The sequence below is a fragment of the Apium graveolens genome, unplaced genomic scaffold, assembly GCF_009905375.1.
Source record: "Apium graveolens cultivar Ventura unplaced genomic scaffold, ASM990537v1 ctg3117, whole genome shotgun sequence".
NCBI classification, from domain to species: Eukaryota; Viridiplantae; Streptophyta; class Magnoliopsida; order Apiales; family Apiaceae; genus Apium; species Apium graveolens.
The window spans coordinates 42,284-66,401 of NW_027417945.1; the positions used below are offsets into that span (position 1 = coordinate 42,284).

General features: G+C 34.0%; 2 protein-coding genes across 3 annotated transcripts; one reads left to right on the plus strand and one right to left on the minus strand.

Moving 5' to 3' along the window:
• Positions 1-3,441: 3,441 nt before the first annotated feature.
• On the minus strand, positions 3,442-4,878 carry LOC141700952 (zinc finger BED domain-containing protein RICESLEEPER 2-like). Its single transcript, XM_074504612.1, has 2 exons — positions 3,556-4,878; positions 3,442-3,483 (listed from the first exon to the last, which is right to left on the minus strand). The coding sequence occupies exons 1-2, from the start codon at positions 4,876-4,878 to the stop codon at positions 3,442-3,444; spliced, it is 1,365 nt and encodes a 454-aa protein (XP_074360713.1).
• A 3,504-nt stretch (positions 4,879-8,382) lies between these two features.
• On the plus strand, positions 8,383-17,191 carry LOC141700953 (putative pyridoxal 5'-phosphate synthase subunit PDX2). 2 transcript variants are annotated; one of them, XM_074504614.1, is made up of 7 exons: positions 8,383-8,602; positions 8,713-8,840; positions 12,529-12,616; positions 12,702-12,775; positions 13,950-14,120; positions 16,671-16,768; positions 16,837-17,191. In XM_074504614.1, the coding sequence occupies exons 1-7, from the start codon at positions 8,551-8,553 to the stop codon at positions 16,958-16,960; spliced, it is 735 nt and encodes a 244-aa protein (XP_074360715.1). In that variant the 5' UTR covers positions 8,383-8,550; the 3' UTR covers positions 16,961-17,191. The 2 variants fall into 2 exon arrangements, with proteins under 2 accessions (XP_074360715.1, XP_074360714.1); XM_074504613.1 differs by having other exon boundaries at positions 8,385-8,602; positions 16,668-16,768.
• Positions 17,192-24,118: the final 6,927 nt, after the last annotated feature.

Sequence of the window (24,118 nt, forward strand, 5' to 3'; positions counted from 1 at the left end):
AGCTATCTCTAAATCTTTATATTTCTGGCTTAGTAAATCTTTTCACAATCTTGCAAGTCTGTGAATATCCTTTGTCAGTTAATCTTGGCCCTTCATCCTGCACTCTTCAAGTTGCTTTTGTAGACTTTTCAATCTAAGTGATTAGATCATTTGTTGATTGATAATCTTGAATCTTTAACTTGTCTACATTCCGTACTTGAGGTTCATATCGAGATCTCCAGTTTATTCTATACTGACATCTCGATAAGAATAATGGCTTATTGAGATCTCTGAGTTCTCTATAAGGGTCTTTGACTTGTCGAGGTCTCCGAGTTCTCTATAAGTGAACTTAAATTATCGAGGTCTCCAAATCTATGCATGTAGAAATGACTTCTCGATATTTCTGAGATCTCTATATGTATTTTGACTTGTCGATATTTATGAGATATCTAATGAGAAATTGACTTGTCGATATCTTCAATCTTCGTATCTTCATTTTGACTTGTCGATATCTTCAATCTTCGTATCTTCATTTTGACTTGTCGATATCTCAGAGTTTTCTATATGCAAAAATGACTTGTCGATATCTCTGAGATCTCTATATACATTTTGACTTATGCAATTTGAGTTTTATATAAAAAAATGACTTCTCTATAAATGAGATGACTTGTCTGTAAGTAAAGTGACTTCTCTATAGACAAACCGACTTCTCGATATGACTTATCGATATTCCTTGATCCGTGATTTCTTGATATTTGACTTAAAACATTTTCAATCTATAATATTATTCTTCTCCAAGCTATTACATTTTTTAGGCATGACCAGGCTTAAACTTCTTCCAAAGTTTTATTCCTTAACTTGATGGTTGTTCATAGAATAATATTATAGTCTAGTCCTATTTAACAATATTACAGACTTAAAGAATATAATTACTGATTATATAATAATTACAAGTCAACTTAATCTTAGGATTGTCAATGTGACTTAGTCTTGTTATGTTGAGGTATGCCTTGCACAACAGATGCACCACATATATATTGTGACAATATCAGTGCTACTTATATAGCCTTAAATCCAATGTTTGATTAGACGTGACATATGTGATTTGATTACAATGTTTCTTGTTGATTCAAATGCCCTCTGAATATCATGAAGATAATGTTTTTTGAGGTTGCGGGGCTTCAAGTAAGTGATGTACGCATAGCCACATTCGCATTCGTATTATGTGTGTACAAAACCTTCACACCACTTGAATACGTATACGCTTAGTCGTTATGGATCCTGCGCAAGCAATGGATGCGTGTAGTCGAGAGAGAAATATACACATGACAATACTTGCACCAGGTTGATGCGTGTGCAGACCAGGTTGATGCGTGTGTGATATACACATTTTCCATATGCGATATTTTCCATATACGAATGGTTGTGTTTTATTTTAGGCACTGCTTCCGTTCGTAGTTAGTTTGGACAATATTTGATAAAAAATGGTTATATTGGGTTTTCACCCTATCATGAACTCAAAAAAGAGTATTACATTATTTTTTAATACAAACAGAGAAATCTGAATGTATAAATTAAATTTATAGAATTAAGTTATGTGGAGTCCATCATTTTATTGGATATTGGAGTTCGGAAATCCATATATGTCCTATAAATAAAATATTGCAAAACATATTATCTTGTTAAGCATATTTTACAAATATTTTAACAGATGTCTTGCAAGTCCCATATATTTTATAAGTCAAATATTTCAAAATAGATTATATTTTGTAATGTGAACATTAATGTTCTGAAAAATAAGTGTGTTCGATAAAAACAATATATTTTACATATTTCACTTGTAAAATATATGAGATTTGTAAGATTATCATTTTTAACGACAAGATTATCATTAAAATAATGATATTTGCAGATAATGATCCCTAAAATAATATATTTTACAATATTTTACGTTGTATATTACTTGCAGAACATATATGGAATTCGGGATTACAATGAAATAGTGAACTTTGTTATAGCCAATATTTGACAATGGATCATTTCGGGTCAAGAACGGATCAATTGAAATAAAATTGGAGCAAAAGATGAATGATTAGATTTTAGGCCGCAATGCATGAGGGGGGTACGCATATGACGAGCTCTCATCGGGTGGAATACATGATATGGATTATGGAAGTGTTGAATTACAATGGAAGATAAAATGTGTGCATTCCATAAGGTGAGAACGCATCATAGCCTAGAGAGATTCATGATTTTGGATTCATTTGGATAGTTGAGCTTGTCCGTAGGGGTGAAAATGAGTCGAATACCTTCGAACTATGATGCGGTTATATTCAATTCAGATTATTATTAATAGTGGTCAAGTTCGGCTCATGTTCAAATTTTATAAAATTTTAGAGCTCATGCTCAGTTCTTGTTCGAGTTCATAAACTCGCTTTTAACTCGATTTTGCTCGTCAAATATACGATATACTCGAATTTTCAAATCGAACCCGAATATAACACAATTAAAAAAATATAGAACTTAACCTATACTAAATTTGATCTTTAAATAATTACAAAATAATTGAACATCCATTATTTACATAAAATATTTAATATTCTTACAAACTATAAATTCAAGTAAAAGATCACAAATCATCATTATAAATATGAAAAGTTACAGCACGCCAAGGATGAGGTGAAAACTTGTTGTTATCAGAATATGTAATATGAACTTCCATCACGCTCTCCATCTCAACATCTGCATGTTCCAAAAATAAAATAATGGAATTTATAAATAGTGACACGCTTTAGTTTATTTATCTTGCATAACATAGCTCGAAAACACATGTATTTGCAGACTAGACTAGTGAGATAGATAGACTCCATGTCTTCCTGTACAATGATCATCATTCTACATTAAATAAGCCACTCAAACATTAACACTTAGCAATTTAGAATTTTAATAGAAATTAAAGATAAAATCAAATAAATATAAAATACTTATCTTTTTCCAAATTTGTTAACAAGCCGGAAGAATAGTAAAAGACGTCCATTGCTAGAATATGCAATCTTGAAGCACTAAAATAGAACAAAAAAATATAGTGCAATATAATTTAAATAAATCACCATACATACTAAATTTATAAATCAAAATATAATATCCATGGACCAATATTAAATTCATAATAAACCCAAAGTATCCAAACAACTAGCCTCAAAACCAACTTAACAGAAACAAGAGTTCTTCTATGTAAAAGAAATATTATTTAAATATAGCTAATCCAATAAGAGTTCTTCTCTGTAAAAGAAACATTATTTAAATATAGCTAGCCCAAATTGTAGCAAGCTGAAGCTTCTTGTCTTATTGTTCTTGGTCCTAAAAAAATACACATATCTTAGTTAGTAAAAGATTAGAGGAAAAATAAAAACTTATGAGTACCTATAATAAAATACTAACCATGACATAAAGAGCATAGAGTTATTCCAATGCATCAGCTGGATCTCCTTCCTCATCATATTCCTGCAACCAATAAATTAATAAGATGTAGTGTACTTATAAAACTTATAAATTGATTAATCAATAGGGGCTTACCAAAGCACCACAAGAATTAAAAGTACTTGATAATTTATACTCTGCTCTTAACCAATCAGATGTACAAATTAAGGCTTGTACAGTATCAGGTTTTAGAGAACTTCTATATTGATCCAGTACTCGACCACCTGCACTGAAAGTGTACTCAGATGCCACAGTACTAACAGGAATAGACAAGATGTCTTTTGCCAGTTGAGACAATACTCTCCATTTTATGGCATTTGATTTCCACCACTGTAAAGCATCAAATGTTTCCCCGGGCTTGCATATATACCTTCCTTCTTCAAGATAGACATCCAACTCAGATTTTTGGGGTGATATTTGGTCAAATCCTTGAGCCCAATCATCAAACTCAGCCCTGCTTTTGGTAACATTTGTACCACTGCTCACAACTTTGCTACTTGATGCCTCATTATTGGAACCATTACTGCCACCAAACTTTTGACCAACAAGATTTTTCACATAATGCTCATACAACTCATATAAACATCTCTTCACCATCTCAACATTTCTATTAGCCTCATACTCAGTTAAGTAAATTTTGGGAAAACAAAATATAGCCAACTGCAACTTATACCTCAGATCAAGTACATAAGCAATTGACATTATCAGATTGCACTCTCCCCAATACTTTTCGAACTTATCTTTCATTTTCAGAGTCATTTCTCTCATATAACGTGAATCATTAACAGAAGTTAACAACAACAATTCTTTTATTTTCCAAATTTCAGGAAGAAACACATTTGAAGTAGGGTACTCATACCCCGAAAAAACAGTTGTAGCCTCATCAAAAACCTCTAGAAATTGCATAACCTTGGTAGCTTTCTCCCAGTCCTCATAAGAAGGAAGACATTGGTAATAAGGATCTCTTTCCTTATACCTTGGAAATACATCTTTATAAGCTATAGCAGCTTTTAACATCACATACGTACTATTCCATCGGGTTGAGACATCTAACATTAATTTCTTTGAAGTGTTTAATTGCAAGTGTTTAGCAATGTCATAAAACTTGTGAAGTCGACCCGAAGAACTCTTTAAATATTTCACACTGTCCCTCACATTAGAAATAAAGCTACCAATCACCGAAAGACCATCTTGTACCATTAAATTAAGCACATGTGCACAACACCTCACATGAAAATTTTTGCCACCAATATACAAGTTTCCTTTAAGTGTAAAAGCATCTTTCAAGTGCCTATTAGCAGTATCATTAGATGACGCATTGTCCAATGTAATTGTTGTAATCTTATTCTCAATACCCCAATCATTCAAGCAAGCAAAAATGGTGTCACTGATCATGAGACCACTATGAGGTGGGGGCATATGGCAAAAGTTCAAAACTCTTTTTTTGTAACTTCCAATCAGAATCAAGAAAATGAGCAGTGAGGGACATATATCCTATAGTTTGATTTGATGTCCACAAATCAGAGGTAAGGCTAATTTTATGAATATTTGTCAAATAGGCCTTTAATTTTTTTTCTCAGTGACGTACAATTTCATGCAATCAGATCTCACGGTTACCCTAGAAAGAGGTTCAAACAGAGGGCTCAAACTTTTCAATAGCATTCTAAAAAATTGATGTTCAACCATCCTAAATGGGTACTCATGCACAATAACCATCTTTGAAAATATTTGCCTAACCTTCTCTTTTTCAAACTTAAATGAACTCAAAGAATTCATTTTTCCATCAGTTTCATCAACAGGATAAGAGAGTACCTGTTGAGATTTTCCAAAAACTTTAGCCAAACGAGTTGTGCAGGTAGTCATATGCCTGTTGAGATGAGTTGTTGACCCGCTAGGTTGCACAACAAGCTTGACACCACAGTGATTGCAAGAAAGTTTTTTGTCACCATTTTTCAGATCCACCTCAGTGAACTCCAACCAGACCTTCGATATTTTCTTCTTCCTCTTCCTTACTTTCTTATCACTATCAGAAGTTTTATCGCCTTCAGCACCTTCAATAGTTTCTTGGGCTTGCACATCAACTTGACCTTCATTAGGGAGTGGGAGTTGCGACTCATCAACATCTATTGCACCACCAGTTCCTAGATATAAAAAAAATTAAGAAAAAAATTGATTAAACAAAGCAACAATATAGTCTATTCATACATATATACTAATAATGTTTATATCCTGAGACGAAAAATAATACCTATTGTGAGATTTCCAGACTCCATTCTTTAAGGTTTGAATTTTTTGGCAGAAGTTATATTGTTTAGGTTTGGGTGTGTCACTAAACCAATGTTAAGATGTCTATTTATACTTGAAAATTGACAAAAGAGAAAATTTTCATCAACAAATTAAGTGTGATTTTGTACACAAGTCATGCCTTGATAAATGGGATTATGAATGATTTAGTGTGATAATTGATTTTCCATATGAAACATTAACATATATATGTAAATTCATCCATCATTAATTTTTTAATATAATAACATAAAGTTGTACATGAATGAAGATGGAATCCCATCTAAATACACCGAACTACTCGTTAATAATGTGATCGAATATGTATATCGAATACTCATAATATAACCGAGTTGATCGAGACTTTATTTGATCGAGTAATTTGATAGTAAAGATCGGATCGTAAAAATATTTGAACAAATAAATTAACTCAAATTTGGATCAAATTTATACGAATACGAGTCTCGATTATATTTATTCGAACCGATCATGAATCGAGCCCGAGTTGCTCGCGGTCATTTTCAGCCCTACTTGTCCTCATCTCAAGACAAGGCAAATAAGGGTAGCCTCAGGACAAGGCAAACATGGAGAAAGCAATAGAGATTTTTTTACCAACATTTTTGTTGTAGGTACTCTTTGAAAAAATATTTCCTTGAGTCGGACAAGGAGGGGGATGTCCATGAAAAGATTGACGGTCTCGAGGGGTATGCCTGATGATTGAAGGCCTCCTCCTGTATTCAACGGACGTCCTCGTTGGGGATGCAGGGTTAACATTGATGTGTGCTTGGGGAGTTCTTTTTTTGTATTGAACGAGTATTCTCGTTGAAGAACTTTGGAGTTATCTTGCACTTTGCACCCAAAATCTTGAGATCACGTCTCCTGTTATTTGGTGGGTTACCTCATTCGGGGGATAGAGACGCGTCCGGCACTTAGAGTGAACCGTGGCTATACATGCGTTTGTAAATCAAAAGAGATAGCTGTAGCGGAGTGTTATCCTTGCGCATGAAGATGCACTATTCGTAAAGTAATCGATTACAAACGAGTCTTGGGCCTTCGCGGTTGGGCCTCATAATTAGACTTTTTCAAAACTAGCGGAAGATGGATTCTGGAAGGATTTCTACTTGGCCTTGGAATAAGAAATTTAAGCCCATTATATTTTTTGTTCCCCAAGAACCACACTAGTTTGATCTCTATATAGAGGGTACGTAAGTAGATTGAAAGGAGTTTGAAGTTGAGAGCTAAAAAGGGTACTACTAACCCTCATCAATCTCATCTCAGCCACTAATTAACATAAATACCACACCACACACCGCTTACTTTTCTGGCGAATAACCACCATTATAGATCTTGTTTCCGGCGTAAAACCTCAAAATTTGTTATTATCGGATTCATTCGTCAACAGACTCTATATAAATTTACTCTAAATATATATAATTTGCTTAAAAATAAAATTTAACCTTAATAAACTAAAATTCTTCGAAGGATAATACTTTATTTTTGGGTGGTGCTAAATGCAGTAAAAATTTATTTCGTGCACTAACTGCAAATTACTCTTTAAGATCTCATATGTGTTAAACGCATAGCCTCGTGAATCTAATATGCACATAATTCAACCCGCTGCTTTTATTACTCTACTAGTACTAGTATTTTGAACATTTTAAATTTAGCTCACAAATTACTCAATATACATTTTTTTCATTTAAACGTAATTTTTATTTATCCTTTCAATATTTTTTTTATATTTTAAAATTATACTAAAATATCTATTTATTTTTTCAATATTCTTTTTATTACGTATATGATTACATATATTTCGGACAAATATCGAAATTTTCTACCAATCTAATATATCAAACACTACTTATTATGCACTCCATCCGTCCCATACGAAATATACATTGAGAACGAAGATACGCTCATTTATAACATATTTGCATAAATTATTTTAATTTATTTTTTCTTCTCAATAAAAATTTGATATTTGAAGTTTAATACACAAAAAGAAAATTTTAAAATGAGTTATGAAAATGTGTTTTTTATTCACCTTAAAATGCGTGTCAAATATTGAAAAAACCTGTATACAATTAAACATGACGAAGTGAATATTTGATATTCAAGATTTTATTAAGATTGTTAAAATTTTGCTTTTATAAAAAATAATGTTTTTTTTCAACTAAAAGTTTATAAAAAATATTTTGAATCAATTTAAAAACTTCCAAAATAGATATCAAAATTTTAAAATAATAAAATTTTAATTTGACGACTCCTACTATCTAAGCATAACAATTATAAACGGATTGGAACAAATTTAGAAAACAAAAAAAAAAGAATCATAGAAACCGTGTACATATTTATTTATCCCAGATTTACATTGAAAAAGAAGCAAATGTATAACATTAAACATGCATGGTTATTTTTGTTGCACAAAAAATGAGGAATGCTATTATAATAGTTACCTATTACTACGTTAAGCAATTATTTACCGCATTTAACAAATATGTTTATTTTTTATTATAATTAATTAATTATTTATTCAAAAGTACACATATATATATATATATTATATTGGAATCAAAACTTTTTATATTATTGATTTATAGATATTCATATACAGATTCTGGTTCCCTGAGTTTCTTGTATTTTACAATTTGTTATAGAAATACAAATGGGCCGTTAGAAGAGACAAAACAAAGCTGATTATATGATGCAAAAGTGAACACGATTCTATTTAGGCTGCTCCAATTCTTTTAAACCCCCCTTTATTCTTAATATTTGTTTGTTGCCTCTTGTCCAAACACAAACACAAAAATGGCTGTGGGTGTTCTTGCTTTACAGGGATCTTTTAACGAACACATAGCAGGTATGCATTTACACATACATATATACACACCCTTTTACTATTCATGTGAATTGCTACATGTTTGTTTATATGTATGTAAAGCTTGTAATGATGTGTGTGTGTAATAACAGCACTTAGAAGAATTGGAGTAAGAGGAGTAGAAATAAGAAAAGCAGAACAGTTACAAAATGTCACTTCTCTTATTATTCCTGGCGGAGAAAGTACCACCATGGCCAAGCTTGCTGAGTTGAATAATTTGGTGTGTTTTCTCCCTCCCCTTTTATTCGTGACAACCCGGGTTTAATCTCTGAGTCTTAATATACAATTTAGGTTTACTCTAAATTGAAATTTATGATAAACCCCAGTCCCAAAGGCAACTAACTTGGTTAATCCACCACCACTCCCCGAAGAAACATGATTTGTTGGTGCACTTGATAGCAGTGATAGTAGTAGTTAAGTTTATGTTCTGAACAAATTGGCCCACGTGTTTCGATTAATTGTTGCACACTTGCACACATGCACACTATCAATCAGGATTTGTACCGTCTGTCATAATATACTATTTAGGTTGTAAGGCTTCAAATTACTCCTATCCTCCTGCTTGAAACTTCTAGCGCTTCAATTTTGAAATTTCTACACCGCATATTAGTCTACAAATATTACATCCTTTAATATTTTTGTTCTTCGCTTGTGCAAGTCTTCTTATTAAACTTATTTGAGCTGCTTAACTTTATTTAGCTGGAACCAATTAAAAAAAGAGGATGTAGACTGTTGCTTTTAGTTAATTGGAGAAATCGTTGATGTTGGAGACTCCGTTGGAATGACGGATGTAAGATGTTGCTTTGTGGGAGAAGTTACCCTGCAAGTTAGTAGCAATATGCCTGTCCGCTCAATTTTTTGACTGATGCATTTTTTTCTTCATTTTATCCGACTGAAGCTTGTACTTTTGTGAGACTTTCTTCAATGCAAATTAGACTTGTTAATATGTTAACAGGATTATATATTTAAAAGCTTATTAATATGCCTATTATTTCTTCTTGGATAATACGTTTACGGATACAGTAGCTTTAAAAATTCACCTGATGCTTGTGTCCATGTACTTTTGATTCCTAAGCAGTAAGATCGTCAGAAGAATATTGGAGATTAGCATATCACACATGTGGACAGCCAGGACCTTTCTTTTTGTGCCGTTGACTTTAGCTGTTTTTTCTTGTTCTAGGCTTCTTTGTGTCCTGACTTTATCGTAAGCATATATTGTTTACCTTATCACCTGCCATAATGTAGAAGAAACTTGCAGATTTATATCGCTGCAAAATCCGGACAGCTGGAACCCCCCCACTAAAATAGCTATAACCCTTTGTAGAAAACTCCTTTTTACGAACCATTTTTTGCATTAAAAACTGTACTTGAAGATCTTTCAAACGGCATATGATTCACTGCTCAGGTATTTCTAGATGAAAGCAGTTTGTTTTGCAAAGTTAGTCACTCTGCAGTTTCCAGATTTTCATTCCCTATGTCATGTTTGCGTTCGTTGATTTTTTTCTTTTTGCTCTTTCTTCAGCCTTCTCTTGTTCATTGTTCCCTGATACCAGCTGCAAATCTGCAATATTTCCTCCAGTCTTTAATTTTCAAATTGAATTCATTGAGCGAGGTATTTAGTCGCGATATTGAGATTTTCTGTGATCAGGTCCTGGGCTCAAGAACCATCCCGTGGTCGTAGCTTTTCGCAGTCAGTTTCTTTTATTTGGACCTAAGTTCTTAATTAATTTAGGGTCAGTAGCTTTTCATGCTCACCTATAAAATTTTCATAATTTTTGTTTTGAAGATAACCAGTTCTTTAGTCAGATGCATAGCCTCTGAATCACAATTCATCTCATCGATTCTCCAAAATTGCTTTCATAATTTTCTTTGATCCTTTTTTCTTGCTTTGGTTTTAACCATCTTAGAATTATCAAGACTTGATCTCCCTTTTTCGCTGCTGCTGCTCATTCTTCAGTTATGTGTATCTTGATTTTTTTAGGCTCCACACTTTTCCTGCTAGGTCTTTTGCCTTTGATTTTCACTGATGCAACCTAACTTTGATGCAATTAGCTTCATATGTTTATAGCTAACTCAAAATTTGCTCTGTACGGAGACCCTAGCTTTGTTTTTCTTTCTTCCTTCCCTTCAGGCCGCCAAGTTTAAATTCTAGAACTTTCCAGGAGTTTTAACACACTTTTGTTACTTCTTCTCTGCTTTTAATTACACCCCGAATTGTGTGGCCTTGATGATTGACCAGTTTCCACTTTATATTATGAGAAGTTCTTCTAGGAATTTGACTAGTAGTTGGTTATGAGGATTAAAACTCATTGTTATTTTCTGTCACGAAACTCATTCCAAAATCAGAAAATTATAAGACGTTAGACGCCGAATTTTGAAGCAAGTCCTTTGAAGCTAATGTTGTTCTGCTACTTTGAGACCGAGGGTTCGAATCCCTCTCTTTCCGTTTTTGTTGATGACTTCATATTTGTTTTCTCTTTCAAATTTCTCCAATCCTTTTTAATGTTTCCTGGTTAACCATGTGGTTTCCATAAACCTTAATACATGAAGCTCTGGATTCACAGAGAATCATCGGACTTAGCCTGCTTTAAATATCAGCAACTCGAAAATGATTGGGGTGTTAATGATGGGTCTTTGAATGCTGGTTTGGTGTTTGACTCGAGATTAAATCGTTGATGTTCTTCTTTCACATGATTATTTAACGATTATTTGTTAAAGCTGCTTGAGACATCATCCATCAAACCCATAAAGCAAAAACCCAATGACCTTCCCTGTAAATTTTATGGTTCGACTCCCTTATCTTTCAGCCTTCAATAATGTCCTATAAGAGAGTTGATGCAAGGGTCCGTTGTCTTAAGAGGAGCAACAAGACGCTCAGTGTCCAAGTGCACGACCTTTAATTTCATGATCAAACTGAATGGCAAATGGCATCTAATTTCATGATCAAGCTAAATGGTTTACGGCCTTTATTTCATGATCAAGCTGAGTGGTGAATGTTTCCGATGGGTCAGGTACATAATTGGCTGAGTTACAATTTTCATCAGCCTTTTCATTGTTCCTCCTCATGGTTCCGTTTTCCCTTCATGCTTATAGATATAAAAAGCAACACGACAAAATTCTGCGGAGGGTTGTTGGTAGCTAGGAAGATGCTTGAAATTTTATGAACATGCAACATGTATAAAAATTTGCATTAGCAATAAGTTTCAAGTCACATGCTTAATATTGAATTTATAATGATAAAGAAAGATATAAAAGTATATTGTATCACAAGATTAAACAAATGTATATCACTTGGTAATAGCATGACTTCGCTTTTCTCTCTGTTCTGATTTTGATAAAGCCACATATACAAGGTAAATTATTTGACCCGTTGCAGCCACTAATTTTATCAAGATTTGTTTTTGGTTTTATTCTTCCTCCACGGACATTCTTTCAATTTCCGTAAAAAATCCTTCCCTCGCATTTCTGGTCAGGCATTAAAAATTATAAATTTTCTCTTTGCGATTCCCATATACGGGGTGAAATGGTGAAGCCAATTTTCGTCAAGACTAAGTTTCAAGATTTATAATCGGGGATTCATATAGAGCTCTAAAACTAGGAATTTGATATCCATGATGATGAAGGGGAAGAGTTAGGGTTTATTTTATTCGGGACCACCTTTAGGAGCAAGTCACCTATATATGTTAAGTTTCCTCGTTTATTATGTTTCCAATGGCATTGGGTTTCTTGCAAGGTAAGAATTAATAACCCATTGGGTCTCTTTTGATTCTTTACTACTGGTCGAATACCCATCTAGGGATCATATTTATATTATGTATCAACAATTCAACACATAGGAATCAAGCGAATGACTTCTACTATAAAATGTTTTAACTCGGTTGATTTTACTTGTTGAATGCTATTTGTAGTTTCCTGCTTTGCGTGAGTTTGTCAAAATGGGGAAGCCAGTTTGGGGTACTTGTGCAGGTCTTATCTTTTTGGCAGACAGAGCAACCGGTTTGTATTTTTTTTCTAATTAGCATAGTTATATATAATTTATAGCCTTGCACTGAGATTGACAAATTGTGGTGCAATCTTTCAGGGCAGAAAATTGGAGGACAGGAACTGATTGGGGGCCTTGATTGTACGGTTCATAGAAACTTCTTTGGTAGTCAGGTACATATTTTTCTAGTTGGAAGGAAGAAAATAATATGAATGTACAGAAGCCAAAGCTTAATTTCTTGAAGGCAAAGTTTAATTTCTTGAATGCCCATTTCACAAAGTTATGTTTTCACTGTGGTAAAGTTTTCTATTTGGAGCATCAGATATTCACAAAAACATTACGCATGTCGCATGTAGTTGCACACAGTAATTTTGAAAGTGTTCGAAGGTAAAAAGCACATTTTAAATTTGCCTTTTCTCTAATGCTCCGGTTTATCCATTATTCCAATGTTGGCAAGTTTAATTTTGATGTCTTTGTTTCACTAGGTAACGTTTTCTTGCTCCAAGTAACATAACAAATATATTAAGACTTTTGATGCTGACAACCGGTTTCAGATTTATCAGCCCGTTACAGCCCTTAATTTTCTATATTATGTGTTCGTTTGTTTTTCTAGAAACCAGTTAAGCCATTTTAAAAATAAATTTTGATTGTTTAGTAAAATAGTAGATTATGGTCTCGTTTGGTATTGCTGTTGTAGCGTTTGGTATTGCTGTTGTAGGTTTTTGCTGAAAAGCTGTCAGATAGGTGTTTGATAAATTCTAAAAGCTGTTGTCTGGAAAAACGCTTTTGGTCTAAAAGCTACTGTTAGCAAAAGCATGTCCCCCCATACTTTTGGAAAAAGCTGAGCTATCAGTTTCACCATAAAACCTTCTCAAAAATATTATTTTTATATATTATATCTCAAAATATGCATAAATTAAAAAATTACCAAACAGTCATCTAATTTTCCTGACAGCACTTTTCCACCAACACTTTTTCTCACAGCACAACAGTTTTCAACAGCACTCCCAAACGGAGCCTATGTAACCTTTCAATTAGTGCTAAGACAACGAAAGCAACAATATAATGCCGAATTCTTTATTTGAAATAAGCCAATAAGACTGGGATTAGAGTAGTTTCTTACATTACATGGTTGAACATCAAAAAGAATTATGTTTAGCTTCTCAAAGATACTTGAAGATATCTAGCAAAAAAGAAGATAATTGAAGATATTAGTCTGAGAATAAAAAGATCAGGTTATATGCCTACATTAGCCATGATATTAAAGCTAACATTATTCTCATGGAATACTTTGGCTTCTGACCTGAATCGATGCCTAGGTTTCAAAAATGAATTGATTTTGTACAGATTCAAAGCTTTGAAGCAGATCTTTTAGTTCCAGAAATTGTGTTAAAGGAAGGTGGTTCCCCTAGTTTTCGTGGTGTTTTTATTCGTGCTCCTGCGATCCTTGAAGTAGGACCAGAAGTTGAAGTATTGGCCGACGTCCCCTACCCTTCGAACATGAATATTATCCAAGAGGTTGGTGTTTTGCTTTAAATATTTAAGAATTGATTAGATATTCAATTGATTCATATACTATTTTGCATGAATTAATACTAATATTTAAGCATTGAGGAATCGTTTTCCTCTATATGGACATCAATATATACATTTACACACACGCGTGTTCATGTCATTATGGTTACATATCTAGGCTACATTGGTGCTATGTACAATATCCGTAAGGTATTGCTTCTATGTTAATGTCCACGGGTTTCTCTTATATGCACTTAATAATATTATTCCTTCTATACCAATTTTGAAGATTATGAGTGATTAGCAAGCTATATTTTTAGTATCAATTTCATTGTGTATATAATGAATTAAGTCAATAGATACATAGCTTTTGACCCGCAGGTAGCACCCTCTTACTTAATTTTCGACTCTGTGCCCGTTTACTAATTTTTACTATTCTTTTTGTCCATACCTCACCTGCTCAAGCTCACTGAATGTAGGCCGAGTCATATTTTGCTGAATAATTAGTTTAGTTTAAGTGCTCCAGAATATAGTTTAAGCTAATTAGGAACAGTCGGGACTTTCAAATTGTGAACAAGGTTTGGGCAAACAAAATTTCACAACTTTTCAGGAATTCCAGAAACTGGGAAAATAAATTACTTCTTAACGGAAAGGATGTTTGATAATGCGATACAAGTTATCTTGTATTGAATCAGACTTTTAACTTCTTATCTTAGTTGACAAAGTTAAGCATGTTTTAAAATGGAATTTCGAAGTATTCTTTACTCAAGTTTGACCAATTAATATAAAAAATTAAATTTTATTTTAATAGTAAGATTTTGTACGATTTTCGCATATTTTTTATCTATATATATATATTTTTTTTGTTTCTCTAGATAATATATATTATATTATCTAATTATTATCTAGAGAATAACTAGATAATGAATATATTTGTTTTGACCAATAGATGTCTTTCACATCCAACTATAACAACGAGTAAAGGGAGATCATATATGCTTAAAGATCATACTTGAACTGCTAAAATACACGTAACATGATTCTCATCAAGTCTTCACCCCATAATGTTCCAGAGTATTTGGATACTTGTTCCGCCAAATGTTACTATTGCAAAATCATGTAAATGATATCATTTGTATTAACTATTTGCTTAAAGAAAAAGGACGGACTCCTCACTAAAGCAACCATAGATGGTCTACTAGAGTTGCAGAATATGGTCTACTCGAGTTGCAGAACATGATATTATTGCAATATGAATTAGCCATACAATTCCTTTGTTGAAATAGATTACGAAAATACTTGTCAACTGAGAACATAAATGGTTATTTTGTGCTTTCACAACACTGTTTGCAATTATCTTTTAAAGTTCCAGTTGAGATTCGTTTAATCTATCAGTGCAGTTGCTCTATTGTGAACTATGGAAAAGAAAGCATGTGAAACAAGATTCCACGCTAATATTAGTTCCAGAAGGATAATAGAGTATTTCTGTTGTAGTGAGAGTGTTACTGTTACAAAATGAGTACTTCTATTGTGAACTGTGGAAAAGAAAGCATGTGAGACAAGGTTCCATGCTGCTATCAGTTCCAGAAGGATAATAGAGTATTTCTGTTTTAGTGAAAGTGTTGCTTTTACAAAATGAGTGAATTTAATCAGTACATGTCATTCAGTATGGAGAAGAAGTTATCTTCTTCTTTTACCATCCCCCTGTGTTATTTTTAAGTCTAGGTAGCAAGTACACAGACTATGAAGAGTACTCATTTACAGGAAAACAATCTTAGGAAGGGAATGTTCTGAACTTCTGTAGCTTACCATATATATTATGTTCTTCTAAGGGTTCCAAGGACAAGTAAGCTTTCCCTTTATGTCTATAATCCACGTAATTCTTGTGGGAGCTGTTGTACGTTTAAGCTGTGCGAACAGACTAGACTGATTCATCTGCCAACTCACTTAATTACTCAAAACTGGTTTATTGCATTGTCCACAAAGGTTCTTGCATAATGCCCGTAATGCCTAAGCTAAGATGTTGTCTAAGTCTTATGTAGGAATCTCAGTTTTCTAAATAACTAAGACACAGAAGACAAGTTAGAGATAAGTGCAGTAAATTTTTTAAAAAGTGGACACTATTTTTGTGATGAGGTAAATTCGATACTTTGTGATTTACAGTGTAATTTTCAATTGATACGTATTCTTATAAAGATACAATAATGTTGCAAGTATTCCAACACAATATGACGAGGGTGGAGTGTCTGGAGAAATACATAGAATTTCTTTTTCTGTGCTATAATGATGTTATGAACATATGGCTTTAAATCCTTCTTGACCTTTGTGTTAACACTTCACAGATACTTCAAAAGATGAACCAAAATGCTCTATAGACATCTGTATAGCTAAAAGTTTTATGTATATTGCACTTTAGGAATTATCCGAAGCCAACTTAATTAGTTGCAGGGATTGCTTTCCTTAAGAAGAATTCTTATTTAATTTAGGGTTGTAGTTTTCAGTGAATATATCAATATGAATATCTGACCTTATGGTTTAATTTTCATGCAGCAGGAGGATGTTGAGAGTCCAAAGAAAGCAATTGTGGCTGTTAAACAAAGGAACATACTAGCAACGGCTTTCCATCCTGAGCTGACTGCTGACACTCGATGGTAAATATCTGATAAGTAACAAGTCGTATGATTTACTTATTAGATGTAACAACACACTTTTTGTGCAGGCATAGTTACTTCTTAAAAATGACACCTGAGGTTGATAATGAGGCCTCAAGTAGCATTATCATCCCGTATGGAGGTCAGCGAAGCTATGAACAACCCAAAATTGATCTTCCTGTTTACCAGTAGTAGCAAAAAAATAACATGAATAGGGGTACTGAATGACATGCAAAAGGTTTTTACGTCAAAATCAATGTCTTCTCTTTTATCTCTTCAAACTTTTACATTGAGATTGCCCTTCAAATCCTGAGAGTGTTTGTCGTCTCTTCGAAGTCTAGTCTGTATCTGGCTTAAAACATTAGGTTAATTGGGCAGATGTACATAATTTTGGAACTTAATCTATGCCTTTTCCCATGATCAGCTTAATTTTATTATTCATTGTCAAATGACAACCAGAAGCTGTTTTATACTTTATATAAGATATATTACAACCTGAATTTGTGCTTAGCTGTAACTTGATGCAAATTGTGTATGGTTACAATTTCTATTTGGAAATAATATTACCTTTTACAATTGTATATTTTCATATTCCTTCATCTTCTTCATGGAAGTTCTAGTTTCTTTTCCATTCTGTATGCAGTGTACTAAAATGGTACACTCGTCATTATAGGGCTATAAATGACGCAAATGAAACTTTTACTAGACATATATTTAAAGGAGATGAAAACCTCAGAGGTAAATATATAATTTCTATGAAATTAAAAAAAGAAAAATTGAGGAGATATTGGTGAATCCGACAAGCAACAAGCACCAATAGTTTCTCACACATTTCTTTGCGGATGATAGTCACATCTTTTGTAAAGTGAGTACATTGGAGGGCTTGGTACGTTGTTAGACTCCTACGCAGCTACGAGCAAGCTTGTGGCCAGAAAATCAACTTTGAGAAATCTTCTGCGTTCGTTGGCTCAAAAACATCCCCAAGAGACGGAACGGAAGTTTCTGGTATTTTGGGCTTCATTGAAGCTGCAGGGATAGGCCTTAGACTCCCAGATATTATTGGGCGAAATAAATCCATGACATTCGGCTTCTTAAAGGTTCATCTACAAAAAGAGAATGGCTCAGTGGGTTGTCTATTATCAAGGCGGAGACAGTGATAAAAGACGGATGCGCAGGCTCTTCCGAATTATGCAGTGGGAGTGATTTTATTACTGGAGGAGTTACGCCAGGACGTTGAGCGGGCAATGGCTAAATTTTGGTGGAAAGCATCGCGCAATACCAGAAAAAGCATGAACTGGATGAGCCGAAGAGACTTGGAGAATTTAATTTGGAAATGCTGGGAAACAGGGGTGGAGGCTTGTGACACGACCTGAGTTGCTCGTGGGAAAATCTTTCAAAACTCATGTGCATTCAAATCAAACATGTATCCTCGTTGTTTAAAATTGATGCTAGAGAATGAGACCTGGATGTACTCAATGATTTGTTTAATGAACGTGATGTTGATCTGCAGTTAACTAGCGTCAATCTTCGTGCAAATGCTGCTAACGACAATTAATACCGGAAAGAAGATCGTTATGGTATATACTTGGTTAAGAGTGCATATTCTGTGCTGGAAGTACTTGAGACAATAATAAAAAACTGTAGCCGAGGCAAAATACTGAAATAACCATTTGAAAACTTCAGATTCCACCTTAAAAAATGACATTAAACTTCAGTTAATGTCTCTGTCACAAGGATCTATGTCAACAATTGCTTATTTCACTACGTTTCGCTCTCTGGTTGATGAAATGGATGATCTCTCTCCTGTGCCTCGATGTATATGTCTCTCTGCATCTTGTCAATGTGCCTCTTCTTGGATGGTTTTTCCTGTTTGTACATCATCGAGCACTTCTCTTTTTTCACTAGTTCATTTTGATCTTTGGGGTCCTTACAAAATCTATACTCATGGCAAATGTAGTATGTTTCTAACAATTGTTGAGAATTTTTCTAAGAGTACTTGGGTGTTTTTGATTGTGGATAAAACTCAAGTGGTGTTGTTACTAAAACAGTTTATCGCTTATGTTCAAAATCAATTTCATCCTGCAATTAAAGTTATTTGTTCGGATAACGGTACTGAATTTACTAACAATGAACTTCGTAATCATCTTCTATCATTGGACATTATTCAACAGACATCTTCTCCTTATACCCCTCAGCAAAATGAGGTTGTTGAGAGGAAACATCAGCATCTTCTTAGTGTGGCCAAATATCTAAACTTACATGCTCATCTTCCTGATTCATTTTGGGGTGATTGCATCCTCACTGCTGCTCACTTAGTCAACGTCACACCCTCTCAGTTATTACGGTTCAGGTCTCCTCATCAGTTGTTCTTTCATACGCCTCCCAAATATGATGATCTAAGAGTGTTTGGGTGTCTCTGTTATATGACGAAGATTTATCCTCCCAAAGACAAATTTGTTGCTAAATCAATTCCTTGTCTATTTCTCGGGTATCCTTTTGGCCAAAAGGGATATCGTCTGATGGATTTGCGTACTAGTAGGACTTTCTCTCTTCTTCCTCATTACAAAATATGTAAGCATATATTCTGAGAACTCAGCTGCAACAAAAACATATTATGGTTGATAATTATTGTCCAAGATGTCTTGTGGAAATATAAACAATTGTTCGTTATTTTTTCAGATGCCCTTTTGGTCGTAGCTGTTGGGACAAAATAAACAGGGCAATTCAGATGGCATACACGCAGAGTTTTGGAGAATTTTTTAGGACCTGCTACAAGTTTGCATCAAAGAAAATCAGAGTAAAGCCGTATTGGTTATCTAGATGATTGGAAGAGCAAATGCTCTAGTATTATATGGAAAAAAACACATTCAGAAGTAGTGAGGTCATCCAAAATGGAAGTTCAGCAATGGAAAAATGCTCAGCATTCAGAAGTTTTGAATTTTACTGCAATGGATGATGCAACAATCTGGTCATATCCTCCTTATTCCATTATTAAAATTAACGCGGACGGGGCCCTTTATTGCATCACTAGTAACCACAATGGTGTAATGATACATGCCAAATCAATTTGAAATGGCGCGCATGTGTTGTGCTTCCAAAGTTAGTTGAAGTCTCTGCTATAAAAGATGCACTTAGTTAGGTGGAAAATAGGCAATGACCACGAGTCATAATCGAGACATATTGCTTGGTAGCTATACATACACAAGTTTACTCGTATTCGATTCTGACTTCGGCCTATTGATCCCGAATTGTCATAGAAATCAAGAAAGGCCAAAGAATGTATCTGTCTTTTTTGTAATACAACCTGCAAATTATATTGTGTCCCTCACTATCTAGCTGAAGCCCCCAGTTTTATTTCTGACCGCATATGAGAGATAAATAGTGTACCTCCTGAGACTTTAGTTGCAGCTACATATTTGATGATTTAAGAGTCAAATCTTTTTCCGGGAAATTCATATCTGATCTGTTAGGATTACGGATTATCGATTGGAAGTATGACCTGTTTAATGAACTAAAAATTAGTTTTTTAAAGGATATTGAAGAGATAATGAGTAATGAAGCCAAAGATGCACTACCAAAAACTCTATCAATTCCCTTCATAGGAAACAGAATGCATTTGAGGCCTTATTGGCTGATGAAATTCATGGATGACAAGGGAGTTAGAAGATTCTTCAGACTGGATGACCAATTGAGTATCTCTAGCAATGAGACTCTATTGGAAATGCAAGAAAAGTTGGATCTATCTGAATATGATGAACTTCAATTTCACAGACAACTCCAGAATCAAATAGAAGAAAATAATAGGAAGCTTGGGAAGAAATCCAGCAATCAAGGAAATATAATCATCTGCTCAGACTAGAGGAGCACCTTGAAAATGATTGTGAGAAATCTTTGTACACTTTGCTTTGTTCAATTTTCAATAAATATTGTAGAACTTATCAGTTTTATCTACTACTTTTTAATCTGTATTTTTAGGGTATTTTGTTATCATCAAGTTTCTCTTAATTTATAGCTACAATTCCAGTAGACATAAATTGGGGGAGATTGTTAGGAATATGTTGTGAACTTGATGATAAGTTAAACAAAATACCTTAGTAGATTTAACTTAGTGAAATTTTGTAGCTCCCGACGGATGATCTAATATAGTCCCGACGGATGAGCTTTATAGTCCCGACGTATGACAATTTGACATCCATCGAGAGTGTAGCTTATATAACAATAAGATTGTAGCACATTTCTGCAAGCAACAATGTGTAGATTCTGTAGGAGTATATAAGTCATGTTGACTACTAGTTGATATACAGAATAGGGTGACTAATTATAAATATAAGATATCTTGTAATTCTGTATAAATGAAATGGAGTCAAGTGACAGAAAAGGCTCCCGACAGATGGTTCACAAAGGCTCCCGACGGATGGTCAGCAAAAGCTCCCGACGGATGAACAATAATGTCCTGACGAATGATCTAATTCAAATAGCTGTTGACAGTGACAACACAGTCACATGCGTTGGGTGTTTGCAAATAGAATGTGGCAGCCTAATTGTAGGTGTTAGAGAACAAATACCATTTCCATGCAATTGTGAAGACAGTCAAAGATATTGGAAAGAGTAATGAAGTAGCATGATTTTAGACTAGATAAATTTTGTTTTATTGTCTTGTCTTATTGTCATGTAACTTGGTGATATATAAACCAAGTGTAGCAAGTAGAACAATTAACTAAGGAAGCTTATTTTCAGAGAAACATATCAAGCTGTATTCTGTAAGCATTTCTCTATAGTTTTATTTGTTCAAACTTGTAAAGCAGCTGTGAGCTATTCAAAGCTTCACAGGGTTCTCAATTGATATATATATATATATATATATATATATATATATATATATATCTGGTGGATACTTTCAAATCCACCAGAAAGTTTTAAAAACTTGTGTTTTATTACTTAGTATTTTGATTCCTACTACTCTTTTATTCCACACCATTGCTAATCAAACACTGTTATATGTATTAAGTTAGAACATTCTTTAAATTTGAAAAAGTAGCCGGAATTACATTCAACCCCCCCTTTTGTAATTCTTGTTGTATTATTAGGGAGTAACAATTGGTATCAGAGCAAGCTCTTGAAGTACAAAGAATGTAAAGATCACAACAAACAACAAGATGAACAAAAAGGATGTTGGAGTTAAAATTCCATTTCTGGACAAAGATAATTATCACCACTGGAAGGTGAAGATGCACCTACATCTTCTTTCACAAGATAAGGCCTATGTGGACTGCATAGAGAGAGGTCCTCATATACCAATGAGAGCTACAACTGGAAATGAACCATCTGTTCCAAAATCTAGGCATGAATGGTCAGATCTTGATATTGAGAAGTCAGGAAGGATAAGAAGGCCATGAACATATTATTCAATGGTGTTGATGGTGATATGTTTGATAACATCATTAACTGTAAAACAACCAAAGAGGTTTGGGACACAATACAAATTATTTGTGATGGTACTGAGCAAGTGAGAGAAAACAAGATGCAGCTCCTGATTCAGCAATATGAGCATTTCCACTATGAAGATAGTGAGTCACTCACTGATATATTTAGTAGATTTCAAAAACTATTAAATGATCTAAAGCTGCATGGAAGAGTCTATCAAATAAAAGACTCTAACCTCAAGTTCCTTAGATCTCTCTCAAAAGAGTGGAAGCCAATGACAGTCTTATTGAGAAATTCACAGGATTACAAGGAGTTCACCTTGGAGAGACTGTATGGAATCCTAGAAACCTATGAGCTTGAAATAGAGCAAGATTAAAGGATGGAGAAAGGAAGGAAGAAAGGAGGGTCCATAGCTCTGGTTGCTGAGTTAGAGAAAGAGAAAGAGATGAAGGTAGAAGCTGTTGAGTCTACTTCAAAGGTCTGTGAAAGCAAGGGTAAAGGGCTGGTAGCTGAAAATGAAGATCAGTTGAGCCAAGATGACATGGATGATATTGATGAACATCTAGCATTCTAATTCAGGAGGTTTGCCAAGCTCAAATTCAAGAAGAATTTTGGAGCAGCTAAGCCAAACAGAAACATGGTTGATAAGTCAAAATTCAAGTGTTTCTAATGTGGCTTGGTGGGTCATTTTGCCAGTGAATGTAGAAAGTCTGATTCCAGCAAAAAGAAGTTTGAGCCTGTTGATTATAAACAAAAATACTTTGAGTTGCTCAAACAAAAGGAAAGGGCTTTCATCACACATGAGAATGTTTGGGATGCAGATGGATTGGATGAAGATGAAGAAACAAGCCATGTAAATTTAGCCCTAATGGCCAAATCTGATGAAACAGAAACAAATTCTTCAAGCAATCAGGTAATCACCACTAACCTAGCACATTTATCTAAAGCTGAGTGTAATGATGCAATAAATGACATGTCTACAGAATTATATCACCTGCGTATTATACTTAAGTCCCTCACTAAGGAAAATGCTAAAATTAAAGAAAACATTTTAGTTTTAAGTGAGAGGAATAATGTGCTAGAGTCTCAGTTTATTGAATTTGAGAAATTGAGAATTGAGTGTAAGATTGCTAAGGATGAATTAACTGAGTCCTTGTAAAAAGAAGAAATTTTAAAGAAGCAGCTTGAACGAGAACATGAAGTGATCAAGGCATGGAAATCATCTAGAGATGTTCATGCTCAAATCACCAAAGTTCAAGATATTGAGTCCTTTTGTGATGCAACCTGAAAGAGGAGTAAAGATAAGCTTGAGTCCAAGATGATGAAAATCATCCGTCGAATAATCAAGAGGATTATCCATCGAGAGACAATGAGCCACATCCGTCGGTTGTAAGTAAACCAGTTAGCAAAGCTAAGCTAGCTAAGTTAAATGATAAATATGGATCAGTTTCTAAAATCTTTATTCCAGGAGAATCGAATCAAGTTAGAAAAGAAAAGAAAGTTAACGTTGGGCATCTGTCTATCTAGTAATTGAATGACAGATTAGAAAAGATTGAGGTTAAAACATAAGTTAAAAAGAAAAACAATAGAATTGGGAAAGTAGGCATTAACAAACATAACAACTACACACCTGATAAATATGCACCAAGGAAAATCTGTGTTAAGTGTGGTAGTGTTAATCATTTGTCTGTTAATTGCAAACTTGCTATGCCTACTCCCATGTCTGCACCCTCCTCTTTTCCCAACATGACTGCCATGCCTATGAATGCTATGTCTACTCAGAATATGAATGCACAATTTGCTAATATGCCATTTGCACCTAATCCTTACTATGCTGCATTTAGTATGCCTCAAATGCCATTTAGCATGCCTTACTGGAATAACATGTTTGCAAATAGCATGCCTTTTCATGTAAACCAAAATATG